Source organism: Theropithecus gelada, chromosome 16 (assembly GCF_003255815.1).
Source record: "Theropithecus gelada isolate Dixy chromosome 16, Tgel_1.0, whole genome shotgun sequence".
NCBI lineage: Eukaryota > Metazoa > Chordata > Mammalia > Primates > Cercopithecidae > Theropithecus > Theropithecus gelada.
In genome coordinates, this window is record NC_037684.1 from 13,295,250 (window position 1) to 13,315,195 (window position 19,946).

General features: G+C 35.2%; 1 protein-coding gene across 1 annotated transcript in view; it reads right to left on the reverse strand.

Annotated features, from left to right (window-relative positions):
- The window catches only part of BRIP1 (BRCA1 interacting protein C-terminal helicase 1), a 181,528-nt gene that overhangs the window by 124,177 nt on the left and 37,405 nt on the right, over positions 1-19,946 (reverse strand). The window contains exon 7 of the mRNA XM_025362438.1: positions 6,237-6,527. Coding sequence (XP_025218223.1) covers positions 6,237-6,527 — 291 coding nt within the window. The remainder of the gene's footprint in view (positions 1-6,236; positions 6,528-19,946) is intronic.

Below are 19,946 nucleotides of genomic sequence, written 5' to 3' on the forward strand. Positions count from 1 at the left end.
AAAAAAAAAAAAAAAAAAAAAAAAAAAAAAAAAAAAAAAAAAAAAAAAAATTCAGGAGTACCAAAAAAAGCCTAAACTATCCGTAATTCTATTACACAAAGAATGCACTACGAACATTTTGGTGTATTTCGTTTCATATTTCTTCTATACATGTGTATATAAGGATATCTCTACAATGTTAAAATAACAAGAACAAGCTAGGCACGATTACAGGTGTGAGCACTTTGGGAGGCTGTGGCAAAAGGACTGTTTTAGGTGAGGAGTTTGATACCAGCCTGGGCAATGTAGCAAGACCCTGTCTCTACAAAAAAATAAAAAATTTGCCAGGACTGGTGGTGTACATCAGTGGTCCTAGCTACTCAGGAGGCTGAGGCAGGAGGATCACTTCAGCCCAGGAGTTCGAGGATGCAGTGAGCTATGATCACGCCACTGCACTCTGGCCTGGGTGACAAAACAAAGCTCTATCTCCAAATAGTAATAAAAACAAGAACAAAGCAAATGTTCCCCAGGCATTAAGGATTACTAACAATCCAGCCACAGTAAATAAAAATGTTTATAAAACTGTATTCCCTTTATTTTTTTCTGGCTAATGTATTACAAATCATACCAGGAAAATCTTCTGACATCACTAAGCATCTTTTCATTGCTGCTCATATATGTACACTGAATTAATGTGCCATAGCTGATGAACCAGTTTTCTTATTACTGGACTTATAGACTGTTACCAATTTCCACTTTAGATATAAGGCTGCAGTGAGCATTCTTATGCTGGTTTCTAAATATTTTCTTAGTCTATATTTTTAGAAATAGCATTATGGGATCAGACGCTACGAAGTATTTTTAAGTTTCTTGAAAACATATAGTGAAATTATCCTCCAGAAAGTATATACTGTTTTGCATTACCCTTTTCCCACATCCTTGTCAACACTGACGTTATCTTTTCTTATCTCTGTTTTAAAAGTAAAAAACAGAATCTTGTTTCGATTTGTATTTTTTACAGTTTCTAGCAAAGTTTAACATAGTGTTGTATGAATAGTCTAACAAGGTTTAACCGTAATTTGTGTTTCTTCTTTTGGTATCTACTAATGCCCTTTGCCACTCTATTACCTTTTTTTTTTTCAGAGATGGGAGTCTCGCTCTGTCACCTAGGCTGGAGTACAATGGTGCAGTCCAATCTCGGTTCACTGCAACCTCTACCTCCCAGGTTCAAGCGATTCTTTGCCTCAGTCACCAAGTAGCTGGAACCACAAGTGCATCACCACATATGGCTCCTTTTTTGTAGAGACAGGGTTTCTTCATGTTGCTCAGGCTGGTCTCGAACTCCTGAGCTCAAGTGATCTGCCCGCCTTGGCCTCCCAAAGTGCTGGAATTACAGGCATGAGCCACTGCACTCCACCCCATTCTATCACTGGAAATAAAAAAATTTCATTACAGGTTGGGCACAGTGGCTCATGCCTATAATCCCAACATTTTGAGAGGCCAAGGCCGGAGGACTACATGAGCCAAGGAGTTCAAGACCAGCTGGGCAGCATAGGGAGACTCAATCTCTACAAAAAAAAAAAAAAAAGAGTAAACCACAGTGAGCAGTGACCACGCCACTGCACTCCAGCCTGGGCAACAGAGTGAAATCCTGTCTCAAAAAAAAAAAAAAATACTCATTACATGCATTAATAAAAAAATAAAATGTTTGATAAAACCCAGCCCTAACAAGAGTGTCTCATATACTATTAAAAATGTATAAAATTAGAAAAGTATACATATTTTTAGAAGTATAAAATTCTAGTAGTAGAAGTACATAGGCAATTTGTCAAAAAACTACCAAAATTTAAAAGTTTACCATTAATGTGAATAGATGTACCCTGTACTGTTAAACAGCCAAAAAACTGAAAATAAACCAAATATCTACCCATAAGGGACATGTTAAATAAGTTACAGTAAATTAATACAAAAACTTTAGCCCTTAAAAATGATTGAGATTTGTCTATGTGTTGATTAGGCTCTCTACGTTAAGTGAGAAAAACATGTTGCATAATGTGTATAGAATGATTAAATTCATGTGAACTGTTTTTTTAAAGAATATATATACACATACATTATAGCGAATACATTTTTTAAACGTTCTGGTAGAATATATATAAAATTTTACAGTAATTACCTTAAAGGGTTAAGGAGATGGAGGATCTAGAAAAAGAGAGCCTCTCTTTTCATTTTCTAACCACATACATGTACTACTTTTCTTTTTCAATTGTCATTGGAACTAAGTGGTAGAATAATGGGCCACTTTTATTTTAATTAATTATACATATTTATTTTAAAATGATTTTGAAATAAAAATATTTATTTTTCCTAGTTTGCTATCCTTAACAAAAAACAACCATATATAAAATATATAAATTATATTAGGGATAAAAGACTTTGAGGTAGCTATATATATATACACACACACACACACACACACACATATATTTTTTGTATTTTATAGTTTCTAGCAAGGTTTAACATAATATTGTATGAATAGTCTAACAAGGTTCAGCAGTAATTTGAATGTCTTCTTTTATGTTATCTACTAATGTCCTTTGCCATTGTATTACTGGGAATAAAAAATTTCATTACAGGCTGAGTGCAGCGGCTCATGCTTATAATCCTAACACTTTGAGAGGCCAAGGCGGGATGAACTATACTCTCTCTCTGCATATATACACACACATATATACGTATATATATCTATATATAGATAGATATATCTATATATAGATATATCTATATATCTATATATACGTATATATGTATCCATGTGTACATATACATACACGTATATATACACACACATATATGCATATATATAAATCTTATATTTATATGTATTTTTATCTACAATCTAAAAGGAGAATCTATGTTTTCAAAACATAAATACATCAGTACATACACAAATGTATCTAGATATTGCTAGAACAAAGTAAACCATAGAAGATTCGTAACCTATAAAAGAATGTCAGCAAATCAAAGGACAAGACATGAATAGCTGAGGACCAGTTCTCCTAAAGCTCTGTATTCAGCCATGTTAAAGAATGCTACCTGTAGGTCCTCCAAAGTATTAAAAATAAAAATTAGGAGGAAAGGACTCATCTAACTATATTTATTTAGGCCATTTTCTACATTATTTTCACTTACTTTCTCTAACCTCTACTGTTCTTATTCTTCATACTGTGTCAACTTCTCCCTACCTCAATGCCATCTTTGGATTTTGTTTCTAGTGTAATCAAAATAGCAATGGATGAGGAATCAGAAAATTTGGGTTCTGGTTCCTCCTTGCTAATTACTTGTCTGACTGAGCAAACTTCAGGGCCCATTTTTCTCATGTGACTCAGCATCAAAAGAATATTTGAACCAGAGGCTTGTAAGATTCCTTCTGACTCACTGACTATATCATCTCTAAAATTCCTTCCAGCTCTAAAATTCTGTGATTCAGGTAAAAATGTGTCAATCATCTTTCATACTCAGTTTGATACAGACTGAGTTTAATAATAGGACATTCACCATTTCTTCATCCCAAGCTTCTTCCATACAATTCTGAAAGCTTATCTTTATACAAAATGATCACCAAAGTGCCTTTAGAGTCTATGACTATGAGTTATTAAGTCTCATTTTAACCAAAAAAAGATGTATAACTAAAATAATATTTCAGAATTGTCATTCCTAACTCTAGTTAAAATTATTTTTTCTTAACTGAAACAAAAATTAACTTTTAACAGATAAGTGCATACTTTTCCAGTATAAGGGCACTTTAGTAAAAGAAACAATGAACAAAAACACATGTGCCTTGGATCAAGCCAAAAAATCAGAAAGTTTACACTTTAAGGGCAGTTAGAATGACACCCCTCTGCAGGCTGATAGTAAAACCAGAAAAGCTCATCCATTTTAGCAGTGTAACACAACCCTGAGGAAGTCTGTCAATTGAAGTGTTATCACACTTTAAACACTTTCATTCAAATTGTCAGTTATCTGTTTATCATTTCGCTTTGGTAATTCAGTCATAGTAAACACAGACACCTACGGTGACTTTGTAATTGGCCTCATTACAATACCAAATTACTAAGGGGGCTTGAGAACAAGAAAGAGGATGTTCATGTATGCCCATGAGGTAAGCATTCTGAGGCAGAATTAGGTCAAGGCAAACCACAAGCAGATATCTTCAATTATTCATATTACTAATATTCAAAAATAAAATACCTGTTCACTTTAAGACAAACTAAAGGCCAATGAAAAATTCAGAACATTGAAGTCTATTGAATTACTTTTTATTTTAACATGATTCAAACTTATGAGTAAAGATCAATAAAAACATAACCAGCATTGTAGGATTCTAGGTTACACAAAATGAAACTGTCTGCCTTCAATACACAATCTTACACTTTATCATTGCTTTTACCAATGTATTTTACCAATGTATGTTTCTGGTTGTTTGTTTTTGAGACAGAGTCTTGCTCTGTTGCCCAGGCTGGAGTGCAGTGGCTCAATCTTGGCTCACTGCAACCTCTGCCTCCTGGGTTCAAGCGATTCTCATGCCTCAGCCTCCCAAGTAGCTGGGAATATAAGCACGTGCCACCACGTGCAGCTAATTTTTTGTATTTTTAGTAGAGACGAGTTTCGCCATGTTGGCCAGGCCAGTCTTGAACTCCTGACCTCAAGTGATCTGCCCGCCTTGGCCTTCCAAAGTGCTGGGATTACAGGCATGAGCCATCATGCCCGGCCAACGTATTTTTTACAAATACACAATAATTTCCCTAATAACAAGTAAAACAAAAAAAGATAAAAATATGGTGACAATACCAGCAAGTCTTCTTGCATAGGCTATATAGCCAAAAAGTAAATTTGAAGCATTTGGGGAATTCAGCATATCACTCAGTCACTATGGAAAGCAGTCACTCATGCATGAAATTTATGGAGTTTTACCTTTATAAAGAGCTTTATTTTATTGTTTTTGAACACTTGACACTTCATACTTTCATCTCTCGTGGAAGAGAAGTTTTTTAATATACAGAGTAAAGGGATTTCACAATTCCTCAGTTAGTTAGAAAGAACTCTTTGGAAATAAATATGATTGTAGAATTTCAATAATGGCTTTGATTCAATAATTCTGTATTCTCTCCTGGCTCTGAACAAGTCACTCAAGTTTTGCCACTGGAACACCTTACTACTTATACTTTATAATCTCGTTTGAATATCTGTTGAAGTATCTTTTGACTATCCCTAAATAAAGCTTAAATACATTTTCATCTAATAAAAGAGAGTATTAAGGACAAAAAGCATAAAACAAAATAACTAATTCACATTATATAAGGGGTGATATATCAATGAAATGAAACTCTGGGGGCTATAGCTCACAGTTTTTTGTGTAGAACCAACTCTAATAAGATACTAGTGAAAAACAAAACAATTCTCAAAATACATTAAAATATCACTGGTCACTTCATAGTTATCAATTTATGGTTCACTGATTTTGGGATATAATTTCATACTTGCAACTTCAATTTTAGAGTAAAATAATTGTCACACCAGAACATAGGCTCCCAAACTAATACTGCCAAAAAAAAAATTATTTGAAAGTCATATAAGTCTTTAGAAAGAAAGACTTCTCTATTTCCACCAAGCCCAAATTCATATTATTCTAATTGCCTTGGAAATTTTCAAAACCACCAATGACATCTTTTTAAAGTTAATAATTTAGTATCACTTTTAAAAGAGGGGTTTGTATTAATCAGAATTATGAGGTGGGATAATCATTGTATTTCTCATTCAATTAAAAAAATCCAAAGTTTGCCTGAACAGAGAGCCTAAATAAACTATCTGCTTTTGAAGTTTTTAAGTATGTAAAGTATATTAATTAGATATAATTAGACTAAATCATTTAAACACTTCTGTCTCCTCATATGACATCATCCAAGTTTGACTATTTTTGGCAGCAGGATTTAAAAGAAGAAACTAAGATATCTGACTACAACAGAAATTAACTTCAAGGAATTAAATATCCCCAAGCTTTAAGACCAAATCCCATACTTTAAAACTTGACTAAAGATTTTCTTACGGTAAAATTATTTTTTAAAAGATATCAATATTAGCAGTTAATTTGATTTTCCGAAGTTGATTATCACTAAAATGTACATACAAAACATATATTGAGTAATTTAAATATTTTCAGCCTTATTTTTTCTCTAAAACAAAATAACTTTACTCACATTTCTCCCATCTAGCAATTCCATGCACTTTTCATTTCTGTTGAAGTTACCAACTACCTCAGGATGGACACAAGTATGATCCCTGCTGGAAAGAATAGTCATCGGGACCCTTGAATATGCCGTCCTCCGGAGCTCTCTAGTAATCTGAGCAATCTGCTTGTGTGTGCGTGTCCCAAAATATATTTTGGGTATCTTGGATTTCCCTGCATGATCCTTCTTAATGGTATTCGACGACTCTTGACTGTTTCCTTGTTTAGTAGAACAACAGCACCTAGAACAGTGGCCAGGGGGCTGTAAGAAAGGAAAGAAATGATAACTAATATCTAAACTACCATAAAAAAATGTTATCAAACCTCACATGGAATCAGAACCTGTAAGTAATGAATCACAATGGTCAAATAAAGAGAAATTACAAGAAATTATAGTATCTAAAACTTGCCATTAAAGAAAAAAACTACAAATACAATTTAAAATTGGTCCTCATTCTTTTAAAAGTTATAAATGATGTTTCCACATTTGCACACTTTCTAACATACCACTCTAACTCTCCAATTCCAAATGTTTTGAGTACATTTTAACTCTCCTCTTTCATAAATTATAAAAGTGATAAAGTAGGAACAATTTTAATTTTTTCTTAGGCTTCATATGAATTTGTGATATTATAGTTTAGAGTTAATAGTTTTGTTCACAGCATAGTTCATTCAAATATTCCTTAATACACCAATGCTTTTGAAGTGCTTTTAAATATAGTTTACAAAAGAATAGAATTATCAAGTTGAATCTAAAGTATCACTTAACAACTTCAAGAAGAGAGAATTCTTCTTTAGCAAAGGTACGAAAATAAATGCAAAATATTAATATTTAATAATGAAAGCAGGTTGCTTGTGTGGAACAAGTATATCTGAAATTCAATTACCTGTCATGGAACGTAAACCCATCGTAAAATTATCATCCAGGATAGTTTTTCCCGGACAATTTCACTTGTAACTCAGTTTCATAACTGAAATAGTTATATACATGTCTCTTTAAACAAACCATATGGAACATCAGGAATATAGTCTACTTAATTTACCTGAATTTTCTCTTCTGTTTCCAAATCCTCAAATACTAAAAAAAAAAGTTGTTTAATGCTATATATTAGAACTCACAGGTTCTTAATAACTACTCCCTTCTAAGTCTCAATTATTACACCAAATGACACAGAACAAAGTCTCATTTTAGAGAAATAGTGTAAAATGGTTAATTTATAGAAGTGGTCATTGATGGGGAAAGAAAAAAGGTAAATAGCATTGTAACTTGAAAGACTGCGTGCTAAAGAGTTTTAATTTAGTAGAACACACACTCTACTTGACTGGTTTTTTTTTATTATTATTATTGTAATCAGTAAGATTGGCCTTCATAAACAAATGCTAAGTCATAGCATGTTACACCACAATACTGGGGATCAAGCTGTCTTTTAGCCTCAACTCAGTGGAAAAGCAAGTTCAAATTACTCCCAGTCTCACTCAACCTTGTCCGCCATTAAATATTACAATACATGATAGAATGGATGTAAATGTGACCCTTCTGGAGCTGTCACTCACTGGGATAAAAGGTTCACTGATGTGCCAAATAAACAGTCAGTCAAAGCAGATAAAGTTACAGCCATGCTGGAATTGTTACATTCTCCTCTCAGGTTGCCAGTAACAGCAGATTTCATTACAGAGTGCTGCCACATTAAATAGCCAGTTCCAAATATCCTGCCTTCTATATTGAATAATTACTTATTCACTAAAAGGATAAAAAGAAGAGTTATGAATGGGGCTCTTGTCAACAGTGAGGCAGGAAACAGCTGACATGTGGTTTATGTTACATATGTTGCAATATCCAACAATTTATGGTCACAGAGAAAATGGAATGCAAATTATATCATGATATTTCTGACTGAATTCTTTTTTGGCTTTTGCAATGATCATATTAATCAATTAACATACAAAAAGAATTAAGGTAACTCAAGTAGAATTAATTTACTTTTTCATACCATCAATCATTTCGCTCAATTATACTATTTATCTTCCTTATGATACAGTTAAATTCATGTGAATACTAGAATGCTATGGCCCAATGCATTGTTATGTACTACATAAATACATTATATCTAAGCATAAAAGTAATCCAATAAAGTAGCTTTTTCTCAAGGCTGAGAAAACTTACTTTTTGATGTTATACTTTTCAACATCAATTCCACTTAAAGCTTTACCATCTACTCCTTTTAATTTCACCTTTTCTTTTGGTCAAAAAAATTCAAACAATAATACAGAAATATTGTTTAAAAATCAACTATCCCATCACAAATAATTTAGTGTATAACTTGCTGACCTTCATATATACATATCTTTCATACCTTTTTCTCAAATAGAAAGGGATGCTATTATACAGTTTTACAACTAGATACTTTGTTTTCAAAGTTTTTAATTTTTAAAAAGGGTGAATTTGGCACGAATAATTTAATGTTCTACTTATCTTTAAATGTTACACTAGTAGTGGTACTAACAAAAGCAAAAGATCAAGAACTAGTATCAGAAAACTTTTCTCACTAGAGTGACTTTAGTTAGAACCTTAAATCTGTTTTTCACTTCATAATTCAGAATACTATAAACCACAGCTAACTTTATATTAAACATGTTTTTGTTTGTTTTTTTAAGTTGTAAAGTAATATGAACGAATTATAACATCTATGAACTTGACTAGACTCCTCAAGAAGATAGTTTTCTTTTTTCTTTTTTTTTTTTGAGACAGACTTTCACTCTTTTTGCCCAGGCTAGAGTGCAATGGCATGATCTCGGCTTACTACAACCTCCGCCTTCCAGGTTCAAGTGAGTCTCCTGCCTCAGCCTCCGAGTAGCTGGGCTTACAGGCATCCACCACTACGCCTCGCTAATTTTGTATTTTTAATAGAGATGGGGTTTCTCCGTGTTGGTCAGGCTGGTCTCCAACTCCCAATGTCAGGTGATCCGCCCGCCTCGGCCTCCCAAAGTGCTGGGATTACAGGCGTGAGCCACCATACCTGGCCAAGAAGATGGTTTTCAATGGGTACTTAGGCAAGTAGGGAATAAGGTAGAAATTAAAAGTTAATTATTTTTCCTTTGCGTTATTAAACAGAAATTATTTCTCCAGAAGCGATCTTCTATTAAAGTTTCCATTTAAAAGATTTGGTACAGGCCAGGCACCGTGGCTCACATCTGTAATCCCAGCACTCTGCGAGGCCGAGGCAGGTGGATTGCTTGGGGTCAGGAGTTCGAGACTAGCCTGGCCAACGTGGTGAAACCCCGTCTCTACTAAAAACACAAAAATTAGCCAGGCATGGTGGCACGCGCCTGTAGTCCCAGATACTCGGGAGGCTGAGGCAGGTGAATCACTTGAACCAGGGAGGCAGAGGTTACAGTGAGTCAAAACCACGCCACTGCCCTCCAGCCTCGGTGGCAGAGCAAGATTCCATCTCAAAAATAAATAAATAATAAAATAAAAGATTTGGGGCCGGGCGCAGTGGCTCAAGTCTGTAATCCCAGCACTTTGGGAGGCCCAGACGGGTGGATCACGAGGTCAAGAGATCGAGACCATCCTGGCTAACACGGTGAAACCCCGTCTCTACTAAAAAAATACAAAAAACTAGCCAGGCGCGGTGGCCGGCGTCTGTAGTCCCAGCTACTCAGGAGGCTGAGGCAGGAGAATGGCGTGAACCCGGGAGGCGGAGCTTGCAGTGAGGTGAGATCCGGCCACTGCGCTCCAGCCTGGGCGACAGAGCCAGACTCCGTCTCAAAAAAAAAAGATTTGGTACAATCATATTTGAAGAAGACAGAAAAACTCATTGTAGTAATATAACAAAGGCTTCAAAAAGTCACTTACTTTATAACAAAAGATAATTACCTATATCAAAATCAGCAACTTTCAATGCTCTAAGAAAACTAGAGGAAGGATCCTGATGCCAGCAGTGTCAGGAGATCGGAATATCCCCCAATCGAATTACCAGGCTAATACTTTATGGCCTCTCTCTGAAACCCTTTGATCCAAGGGTCTTAAAACAATTAGACGAATAAAATTAAACAATTTTGTATCTCTTATTGAGTATTTTTCCTGCTAGAAAATGATCATGTTTATCTTTCACAAAGACTTTTTTCTTTTCCCTTTGCTGTTTAAATTGACAGAGATTTCCTTTTCTCCAGGAAACTAGAGAATAAATTTTATAATATTCATTCTCATCCAATATATCTGAAAAGCAATACATAAAACACATGGGCTTCCCAAAATCTGTAACCTCTAAGACCTGTAAGTGGCTACACAGTACCAGAACCAATCTCTTTAAGAAATGGCTTCTTCTCCAAGCTAGAAACTGTTCAGAGTCCTTTTACTTCAAGAAAAGGCAAGAAAACCCAACCCAAGTAACTGCAAAAATATACTATCATTAAAAAAAAAAACACAAGAGATACATGTGGATGTGACAGCTATAATATTTTCATGTGCAGTAGCCAATTGTTTAAAATACATTTCAAATCTACAATTACCAAAACTGTTCTAATAGAACATCAGCAACCAAGGATTTTCAGAAAATTTTTCTTGTGTTTAATAAATTATATTCCCTCTCTTGTTCCATTATATAAAGACATGTCTAAATTCTTTCAAGGATGAAGGATTCGAAGATTTGATCTTGAAAGAAAGGCGAATTGCTGAGTCCTTTTCACTATTCCTTTCACAAGCTATAATTATAAGTTCAAATGGTAACATACCACAATGTCAACTTTTAAAGTTTTACAACTTTCTCCAAACTTTCCCTACTACTCACACAAAAAATATACTATGCCTAAATACCTGAAAAATAAGCATGGTGATTAAATATTTTTAGAAATGGAAAATGATAAAGAAATAGTTAGGAACTAATTTTATTGCCAAAGAAGAAGTTCCTTTGCTAACTGTAAATCAGGAGAGATTCTCAAAGGAGACTACAAATTGAATTCCAAAAGCAGGCATGACTATGAAAACTAAGTATATAAAGAAGTAGAGAGAAAAAGAGACTGAAGAGAAACCTGTTTGAATGAAATAAAAGGAAAACTAGGTCAATGAAACAGTAAAAAAAAAAAAAAAAAAAAAAAAACTTGTATTTTTCCATAACTTTCCACATGTGCATGTATTGTCTTTCCAACCACACTGCAAATTCCTTGAAGACAGAAACTATGTCTTACATTTCTTTATATAGCTCATTCAGTGAGTGGTGTTTTGCACATAACTGTAATTTAGCTTTTTTTAAATTGATGAATTATGACTAAATGTCCCTGAACCAAATTCTGTACCCATGCATTACAATTAAAACTGACAGATGCTTAAATTATGTCCTAATTTGAAGTGCTGCACATATCAAAAAGTTACTTCAAAATCCAGATTAGCTTTTAAAGGAAAAAGTACAGGACAATTACTATTTTTCAAGGCCAAAAAGAAAAATCATCTTATGCTAGTATTTTAGTAGTGACAAACATATATCCCAATATTTTCATTATTAATAATACTGCCATTTTTTAAGGCTGTCCTTGTGCTAAGCATTTTTCATGTAATATCCCATTTCATTCATTCATTGACTCAAGAGGCATTAGAATCCCTGATATATCAAGCCATGGAGAAGACAATGACAAGGATCACCTCATCTTACTGACAAAGAGAGCTTCATTCTTAAATTGTTCTACAAAGTGTAGTTCTTGGAGTTTATCAAACCATTTTCACTCATAAACTAAGGAATTGTTTAAAGTTAGTTCTATTATTCTATGCATGCAATTACAAAATATTCCTAAGTACAATCTTCAAGTTTTATTTCATAAAAATTGTTTTAACTTATTAGTTGACATTTAAATCAAATATGTTATAACAAGATCGATGTTATGTCCCCCAAGGGAAAAATAAAAAACAAAAACTTTCAGTTAATAGACTCTCTAGAGCAAGAGTCAACAAAACAGCCAGACAGTAAACATTTTAAGCTTCAAAGACTATATGGTCTCTTCTTTCATAGGAAGATATCTTTTATGATCCAAATGTAGAGAAGGATTTCCTAAAACAATAAACCAAAAGCACAAATGACTGAAAACACAGCTTCATTAACATGTTAAACTTCTATTTAAAAATACATATTCCTTAAAGAAAGAAAGAAAAATAGGTAGAAAGGGGGCACAGGCTGACAGAAGATATTTTCAATGCATACAATCAAGTGAGGATCAGTATCTACAATATATAAAGAATTCCAGTAAATCTATTTTTAAAAGACAAACCCTACAGAAAACCAAGAACAGGCAAATCACAGAAGAGAAAAGCTGAAAGGCTAATAAGTATCTGAAAAGATGTGCCATCTAACGTACAACTTCACTAGTAATTAGGAAAATGCAAATTAAAACCATAATTAGATTCCATTTCCTATCCACCAGAAGAAACTCTTATTCACTGCTGATCTAAGTATAAATTGGCACAACTACTTGACAGCAAATTGGTGATCTAATGAAATCAAAGATACATACACCCTTTGACCCAGCATGACACTGTTAGGTACACATGCTAGAAAAACTCTTGCAAATTAAGACAGATACAAGAGGAATATTAATTGCTGCATTGTTTTAATAGTGAGAAAAACAAGCTACATGTATCAACAGAAGGAATGGATAAGTAAATTGTGGGGTTTTTTCCAATCAATGGAATAATATTATAATGAAAAAATATGAATGACAGTTGTATACATCCACGTCGATAAACATGAACAAGCAGTTGAACAGGCTGAGTATGGCTTAAACAAAATTTCATTTTCCCCATAAAATTCTAAATAAGTTGATGATAGAAATAAAAATATAAAACTTCAGGTAGAGAGTGAGGAATCACGACTATGGAAGACGATCTTTAAAGCTAACAATTGTCGTGAAAAATATACCTGAAAAATGCTAGAAGTGCCGGAAAAAAACACACACACACACAGTTAATATACTCTGTTCTGGTTTCTCCTCAGTTGTTTCATACCTGGCAGAATAGCTTTCATCTTAACACCTCCTCCCCAAAAGTTTTCAACCTACTTTATTAGGAAATGGGTTCTCAAATTAGGGTCCATGGGCTGTTACAGATCACCAAGAAACTACAGACACAATTTTGTGTGCATTTTTAGAAAGTGAACCCATAACTTTCACCAGGTGCTCAAAGGAGATTGTGACTGATTTGGGTGAGGGCTTTATTCCAGAATTGATATCTGGTTTTATAACAAAAATCAAATGGAAACAACATTTTCTTTACAATCAAATTAGCCAGACATAGTTATTCTGTAAAGGAATAAACAGTAGTCAAAAGAAGACAATTTCATAAAGGTTCCTCCACTGCTTCTGAACTCATTTCTATTGTAATGTTTGTTAATTAACTAATGTTAACATAAGACTAAAATACTTAGTTCACTAATGTATATTTCTAACTTCATTTTACAGATAAAAAAGGAAACTCAAAAGAATTATTCAAGTTTCCACAAAATACGTAATAAATTTGTGGAGAAGTTGAAATTCATAACCTTAAATCTTAAAGTGAAGCTTTAACAGGATTGTTTTCATCTACCACTTAAGCAAAAAAGCAAAATACTGCCCTTTATTTCAAAAAGTCATGCACATGAAGAGCTAGTGGTAAAAGGCCAATGAACATAGAATTATACTACAATCTTTGAGACATAAAAAAGAGTTTGTTAATCTTTATCAACCATTTGCTGTTGTCCGAGCCATCTAAACAGGTACTGAATGCCCGTTGTGCAAAATCTCACATTAGCACACACTCTAGTGAGATAGCAAAAGTAACATAACTATACCTTTTCAACTATTCTTTTTAAAAAATTCAAACAGTAGTAGTACCCTACTGCCACCGTTTCATGATTATACTGCACAAAGCAGCTGTTTATCCACTCACAGCAACCAGCAGGTGAACCTGATTCAATATTTATCACAGGCTTTCACAGATCACTGCTAACCAAGCAAACGTTTTAATTAAGCTGGAACTTGCTTCAAAGAGCTCATTCAAGATGTCAATCAGCAGGCAAGGGATCAGATACAGTGTCAGGTGAGAGTGTGTAATACAAATCCACAACTTTCTTCATCCCATCGCTGTAAATTAGCCTGCTCTAAAGTTCAGACTCTGATTGTAACAGACTGCCAGTCTCCTGGAATGTGTAACTGAAGTCACTCAAATTCTATTGTGAAGGTTGTAAGCAATATGTTAAACTGCAATGGGCTAGCACATTAAGACAGATCCTTTTCACGGTTGTTTTTTGATACCATAAGTGTTTGTTACCCTACTCTCCACTTACTGTTTACTTTCTTGCCTAGTGTAAATGGGAATTCCTTAACACAGTTGCTCCAGTTTCTGAAAAGTCTGTGTTTCAGTAGAGTAAATCAATAAGAATTCTCAGTTAAAGAACAAGATCATAAAGATGACTGACCTGCTATAAATCAAAAATTATCCTGGTATAATAGAACTTTACATAGATGTGATTATAGCAATGAGTCTCAAAGCAGTGATGAGTCACACTGATCAACTTCATGAGAAAAACCCAGGGTGTTTATAAAAAATAAAAAGGGGAAAAGAAGACTCAAACGAGAAAAATGGGGAAGTGGACGGGTAGGGGGAAGAATCTCTTCTTTAAATAAGAATGCCAGCTAAGAATTGTACATAACATGATAGAATTTTAAAAATCACCATTTTGTAACTTTCATGTACTAACTGATTCAGGCAAGTTACATAAATGGATGCTGAAATCTTTCAGTGAAAAGTTATTAGGGAACAGAATATTGACAAAGTCTCAAAATGTCACCCCACAGATTATTCATTAATTACAAAAGGAAAATGTACCTTTACAATGAAGAGACCTGGCGGTGACCACTTTAACCAAGTGGTGAAATTCAGCATCAATGGTATTGAGACTAACTGGCTTCATATGCCTCCTGATAAAAGAAACATACTCATGTGCCCATCTTCAATAAAACTATATGATTACTAAATCCAAACAAACAAGACATGAATCAAAAAGAACCTGGGAATAGAGAAACTGGTAAAAAGACATATATGTATTATTTAGTTGGTGAAAATTAATCCAATCGTAATTTATGATATGTACACTTGGTTATAGATTGTATTTCAAAAAGTCTTTTAAAAACTCCTATCCCTTGGGAGTGCAGGTAATTTTTACTTTCTCCTTTAGGGTATTTTTCGAACTTTCTTCAATGAACCTTTTAAAATGAGAAAACAGGCCGGGCGCGGTGGCTCAGGCCTGTAATCCCAGCACTTTGGGAGGCCGAGATGGGTGGATCATGAGGTCAGGAGATCGAGACCATCCTGGCTAACACGGTGAAACCCCGTATCTACTAAAAAATACAAAAAAAACCAGCCGGGAGAGGTGCCGGGCGCCTGTAGTCCCAGCTACTCAGGAGGCTGAGACAGGAGAATGGCGTAAACCTGGCAGGCGGAGCTTGCAGTGAGCTGAGATCCGGCCACTGCACTCCAGTCTGAGGGATAGAGCGTGACTCCGTCTCAAAAAAAAAAAAATAAGAAAACAACACTATCCTATCATTTTCCACATATTAGCCAAAATGCTATAAACAAAACATATGAAATAGAGATTTTTGCTTCTATGGGCTTTAAAAATTAAATTAGTTATTATTAACATACAAGTATCTATAAAGCAGCACTACCCAATAGGATTTTCTGTGATGACAGCATATTTGATATCTGCACTATTCAATATATTTGGCATTAGCCGCATGGGCACTTGAAATGTAATTAGTACAACTAACTGAATTTTAATTTTAATTAATCAAAAAACATAAATACATGTGGCTAGTGGACGGAATACATTTAAAGTATTATCTGAGATTTTAGAAAACCAATGGTTATTGCAGGTGCACATATGTGTGAGAAATTCTCTTCGTAAATTCAACTTAGAAAGGAAAAAGGGGTCAGGAGATCGAGACCATGGTGAAACCCCGTCTCTACTAAAAATAGAAAAAATTAGCCGGGCGCAGTGGCGGGCGCCTGTAGTCCCAGCTACTTGGGAGGCTGAGGCAGGAGAATGGCGTGAACCCGGGAGGCGGAGCTTGCAGTGAGCCGAGATTGCGCCACTGCACTCCAGCCTGGGCGACAGAGCAAGACTCCGTCTCAAAAAAAAAAAAAAAAAAAAAGAAAGGAAAAAGGAAAAGTACACTGTAAAACTTGTGTGTTCATAGGTAAAAATGGGTTCTGCAGGTTACAGCTCATGAAAACTGGGTCCACAATTTTTGTAGATTAGTAAACTACTTTTCTTAATCTTTTTTGTTCTAATCTTTGTCTGAATTCCAATCAAAATCCTAGCATGATTTTTTTTTTGGTAATCTAAAATATGTCTCTAAATTTAATCTTGAAAATAAATAAGTGAGAATAACCAAAACCTTTTGGAAAAACAGGATGGGGCCGGGTGTGATGGCTCACACCTGTAATCCCAGCACTTTGAGAGGCCCAGGCAGGCACATCACTTGAGCTCGGGAGTTCGAGACCAGCCAGGGCAACATGGCAAGACCTCATCTCTAAAAAGAAAAAAAAAAAAAAAAGATGGGCAAGTAGGGTATATATTTCTACAGCTGTAACAATTTCAAATATATGATAAAGATGCTGTATTAGCCACCTCTATGGACATGTGTCCACCCATTTACTCTGAAATCATCTATATCCCCTGCCAAAAGGCTGAACCTACTATCCACATTAATAACACATGTCCAAAGACACTCTCAGGCATAGCAAGATCAATTAGTTTCACTTTCCCAAGAATTTGTATTTGGGGCATTTAGACTGAGTTGATTAAGGACAGAGAATAGGCCACATCATTTGGTAGATTTTAGGCTTTCACTTTGAGATGTCATGGTAAGGTCATATGAAAGAATGTGAGTATCCAGAAAAACCAATCTACATAAAACAAGGAGAAAACTTTGCTGAGAAATGCAGATGTCACACTAGAGGCCCCAAAGAGAACAGAGAAGCTGCCTAAAAACTTTTCCATTCCAATGAGGGGAATTATATCTCCTGCATGATCTTTCTTTTAGTGGGTTTCTATTTCTTAAAAAGCAGATCACTCCCTTAAAAATCCAATTTAAAAATGGGCCAAAAATTTGAATAGATATTTCTCAAAAGATATACAAATGGCAAACAGGCATATGAAAAGGTGCTCAACATCACTGATCATCAGAGAAATGCAAATCCAAACTACAATGAGATATAATTTCATCCCAATTAAAATGGCTTTTATTGGCTGGGCACAGTGGCTCACACCTGTAATCCCAGCACTTTGGGAGGAACAGGTGTGTGGATCACCTGAGGTCAGTAGTTCGAGACCAGCCTGGCCAACTTGGTGAAACCCTATCTCTACCAAAAATACAAAAATCAGCCAGGCGTGGTGATGCACACCTATAATCCCAGCTACTCAGGAGGCTGACACAGGAGAATCGCTTGAACCCAGGAGGCGGCGGTTGCAGCAAGCTGAGATCGTGCCACTGCACTCCAGCCTGGGCGACAGAGTAAGACTCTGTCTCCAAAAAAAAAAAAAGGCTTTTATCCAAAACACAAGCAATAACAAATGCTGGCGAGGATGTGGAGAAAAGGGAACCCTTGTACACCATTGGTGGGAATGTAGATTAGTACAACCACTATCAAGAACAATTTGGAAATTCCTCAAAAAACTAAAAATCGAATTACCATATGATCTAGCAATCCCACTGCTAGGTATATATCCAAAAGAAAGAAAATCAGTATATCGAGGAGATATCTGCACTCTTATGTTTATTGCAGCACTACTCACAATAGCCAAGATTTGGAAGCAACCTAAGTGTCCATCGACAGATGAATGAATAAAGAAAATGTGGCACATACACAATAAAGTACTATTTAGCCATAAAAAGAATGAGATCCTGTCATTTTCAGCAACATAAATGGAACTGGAGGTCATTATGTTAAGTAAAACAAGCCAGGCACAGAAAGACAAACTTTGCATGTTCTCACTCATTCGTGAGAGCTAAAAATTAAAACAGGTGAACTCATGGAGAGAGAGAGTAGAAGGGTGGTTAGCAGAGGCTAGGCAAGGTAGTCTAGGGAGGGGACAGAGTGGGGGTTGTTAATGGGAACAAAAAAAGTAGTTAGAAAGAATAAATAAGACCTAGTATTTGCTAGTACAATAGGGTGAATATAGTAAAAAATAATGTAATTGTACATTTAAAAATAACTAAAAGAGTATAATTGGATTATTGGTAACACAAAGGATAAATGCTTGAGGTGATAGATACCTCATTTACCCTAACATGATTATTACACATTGCATGCCTGTATCAAAATGTCTCATGTACTTCATAAGTATATACAGCTACTAGGTACCCACCAAAATTAAAAATTTTTTAAAAAAGCAAACCACTCTTTTTAAACCAGGTGGCATTTCAAATCTGTGGGGGAAATTATTCAACTAATATTTAGATGAATGACTATTTGGGGAAAAAAATTAGATCCTATCTCCCACCTTACATCAAAATAATTTACAGTTGAATTAAAGATCAATATATAAGAACTGAAACCATGAGACTTCCAGTCTAATATGGTAGATTAGGTACACACATTTGCTCTCCTTCCCACCTAAAACACCACTAAAATAAACTTACTTAGTAGCTGAAGTTGCAAACTGAGGTCCACAAATCATACCTGGTTTACAATCATGTTTTGAATGGCTACACAGAGTTTTATAAATTTGAACCACTTAAAAATTATGAGATGAAAATCCATAGTGTTGGTTTCTTCTAGAAAAACTGGTTGACTGGCCACATTAGGCCTGTATTCTTACAGGACAGCAATCCACTAACATTGACTAGATTGTCACATTTGGATGAGACATATACTCTCAAGATATCATAGTCCCTGCCACTTAAAGAATGTAAGCACATGCACTTAGACCCCTTCTTTCATTCATGCTACCTAGCTGGTGCTCATTTAAGTTGCCAATCCTGGTTACAGAAGTGTAAAAAGGGCCGGACGCAGTGGCTCACGCCTGTAATCTCAGCACTTTGGGAGGCCGAGGTGAGTGGATCACTTGAGTTCAGGAGTTCAAAATCAGCCTAGCCAACATGGTTAAACCTTGTCTCTACTAAAAATACAAAAATTAGCCAAGCGTGGTGGCATGCACCTGTAATCCCAACTACTCGGGAGGCTGGGGCAGGAGAATCACTTGAGCCAGGGAAGCCAAGGTTGCAGTGAGTTGAGATCCCGCCATTGCACTCCAGCCTGGGCAACAAAGTGAGACTGTCTAAAAAAAAAAAAAGAAAGAAAGAAAGAAAGTACACTCCACAGAGTGGGAAGGGGCTTGAGCAAGAGGCTCAAGAGTACTGGTTACAAAATTTTCTGAGGTTTAAATACTCTCTAGAGGTTTCCCATTGGTTATTTTGTTGCACACTATGTAAATGAACACGTGGCCTGTGACCAGTCTGATTGGTTGTGGGAGGCGACCAGTCAGAAACTGAAAGGAAGTTACAGTTACATCCTATGCAAATGAAGACATGGCCCATGACCAGTCTGATTGGTTGTGAGAGGGGACCAATCAGAGGCTGAAGTGAAGTTACAAAGTTACACCCTATGTACATGAAGACTGGTTCTGGGAAGTAGAGGTACTTTCCATTCTTTCAT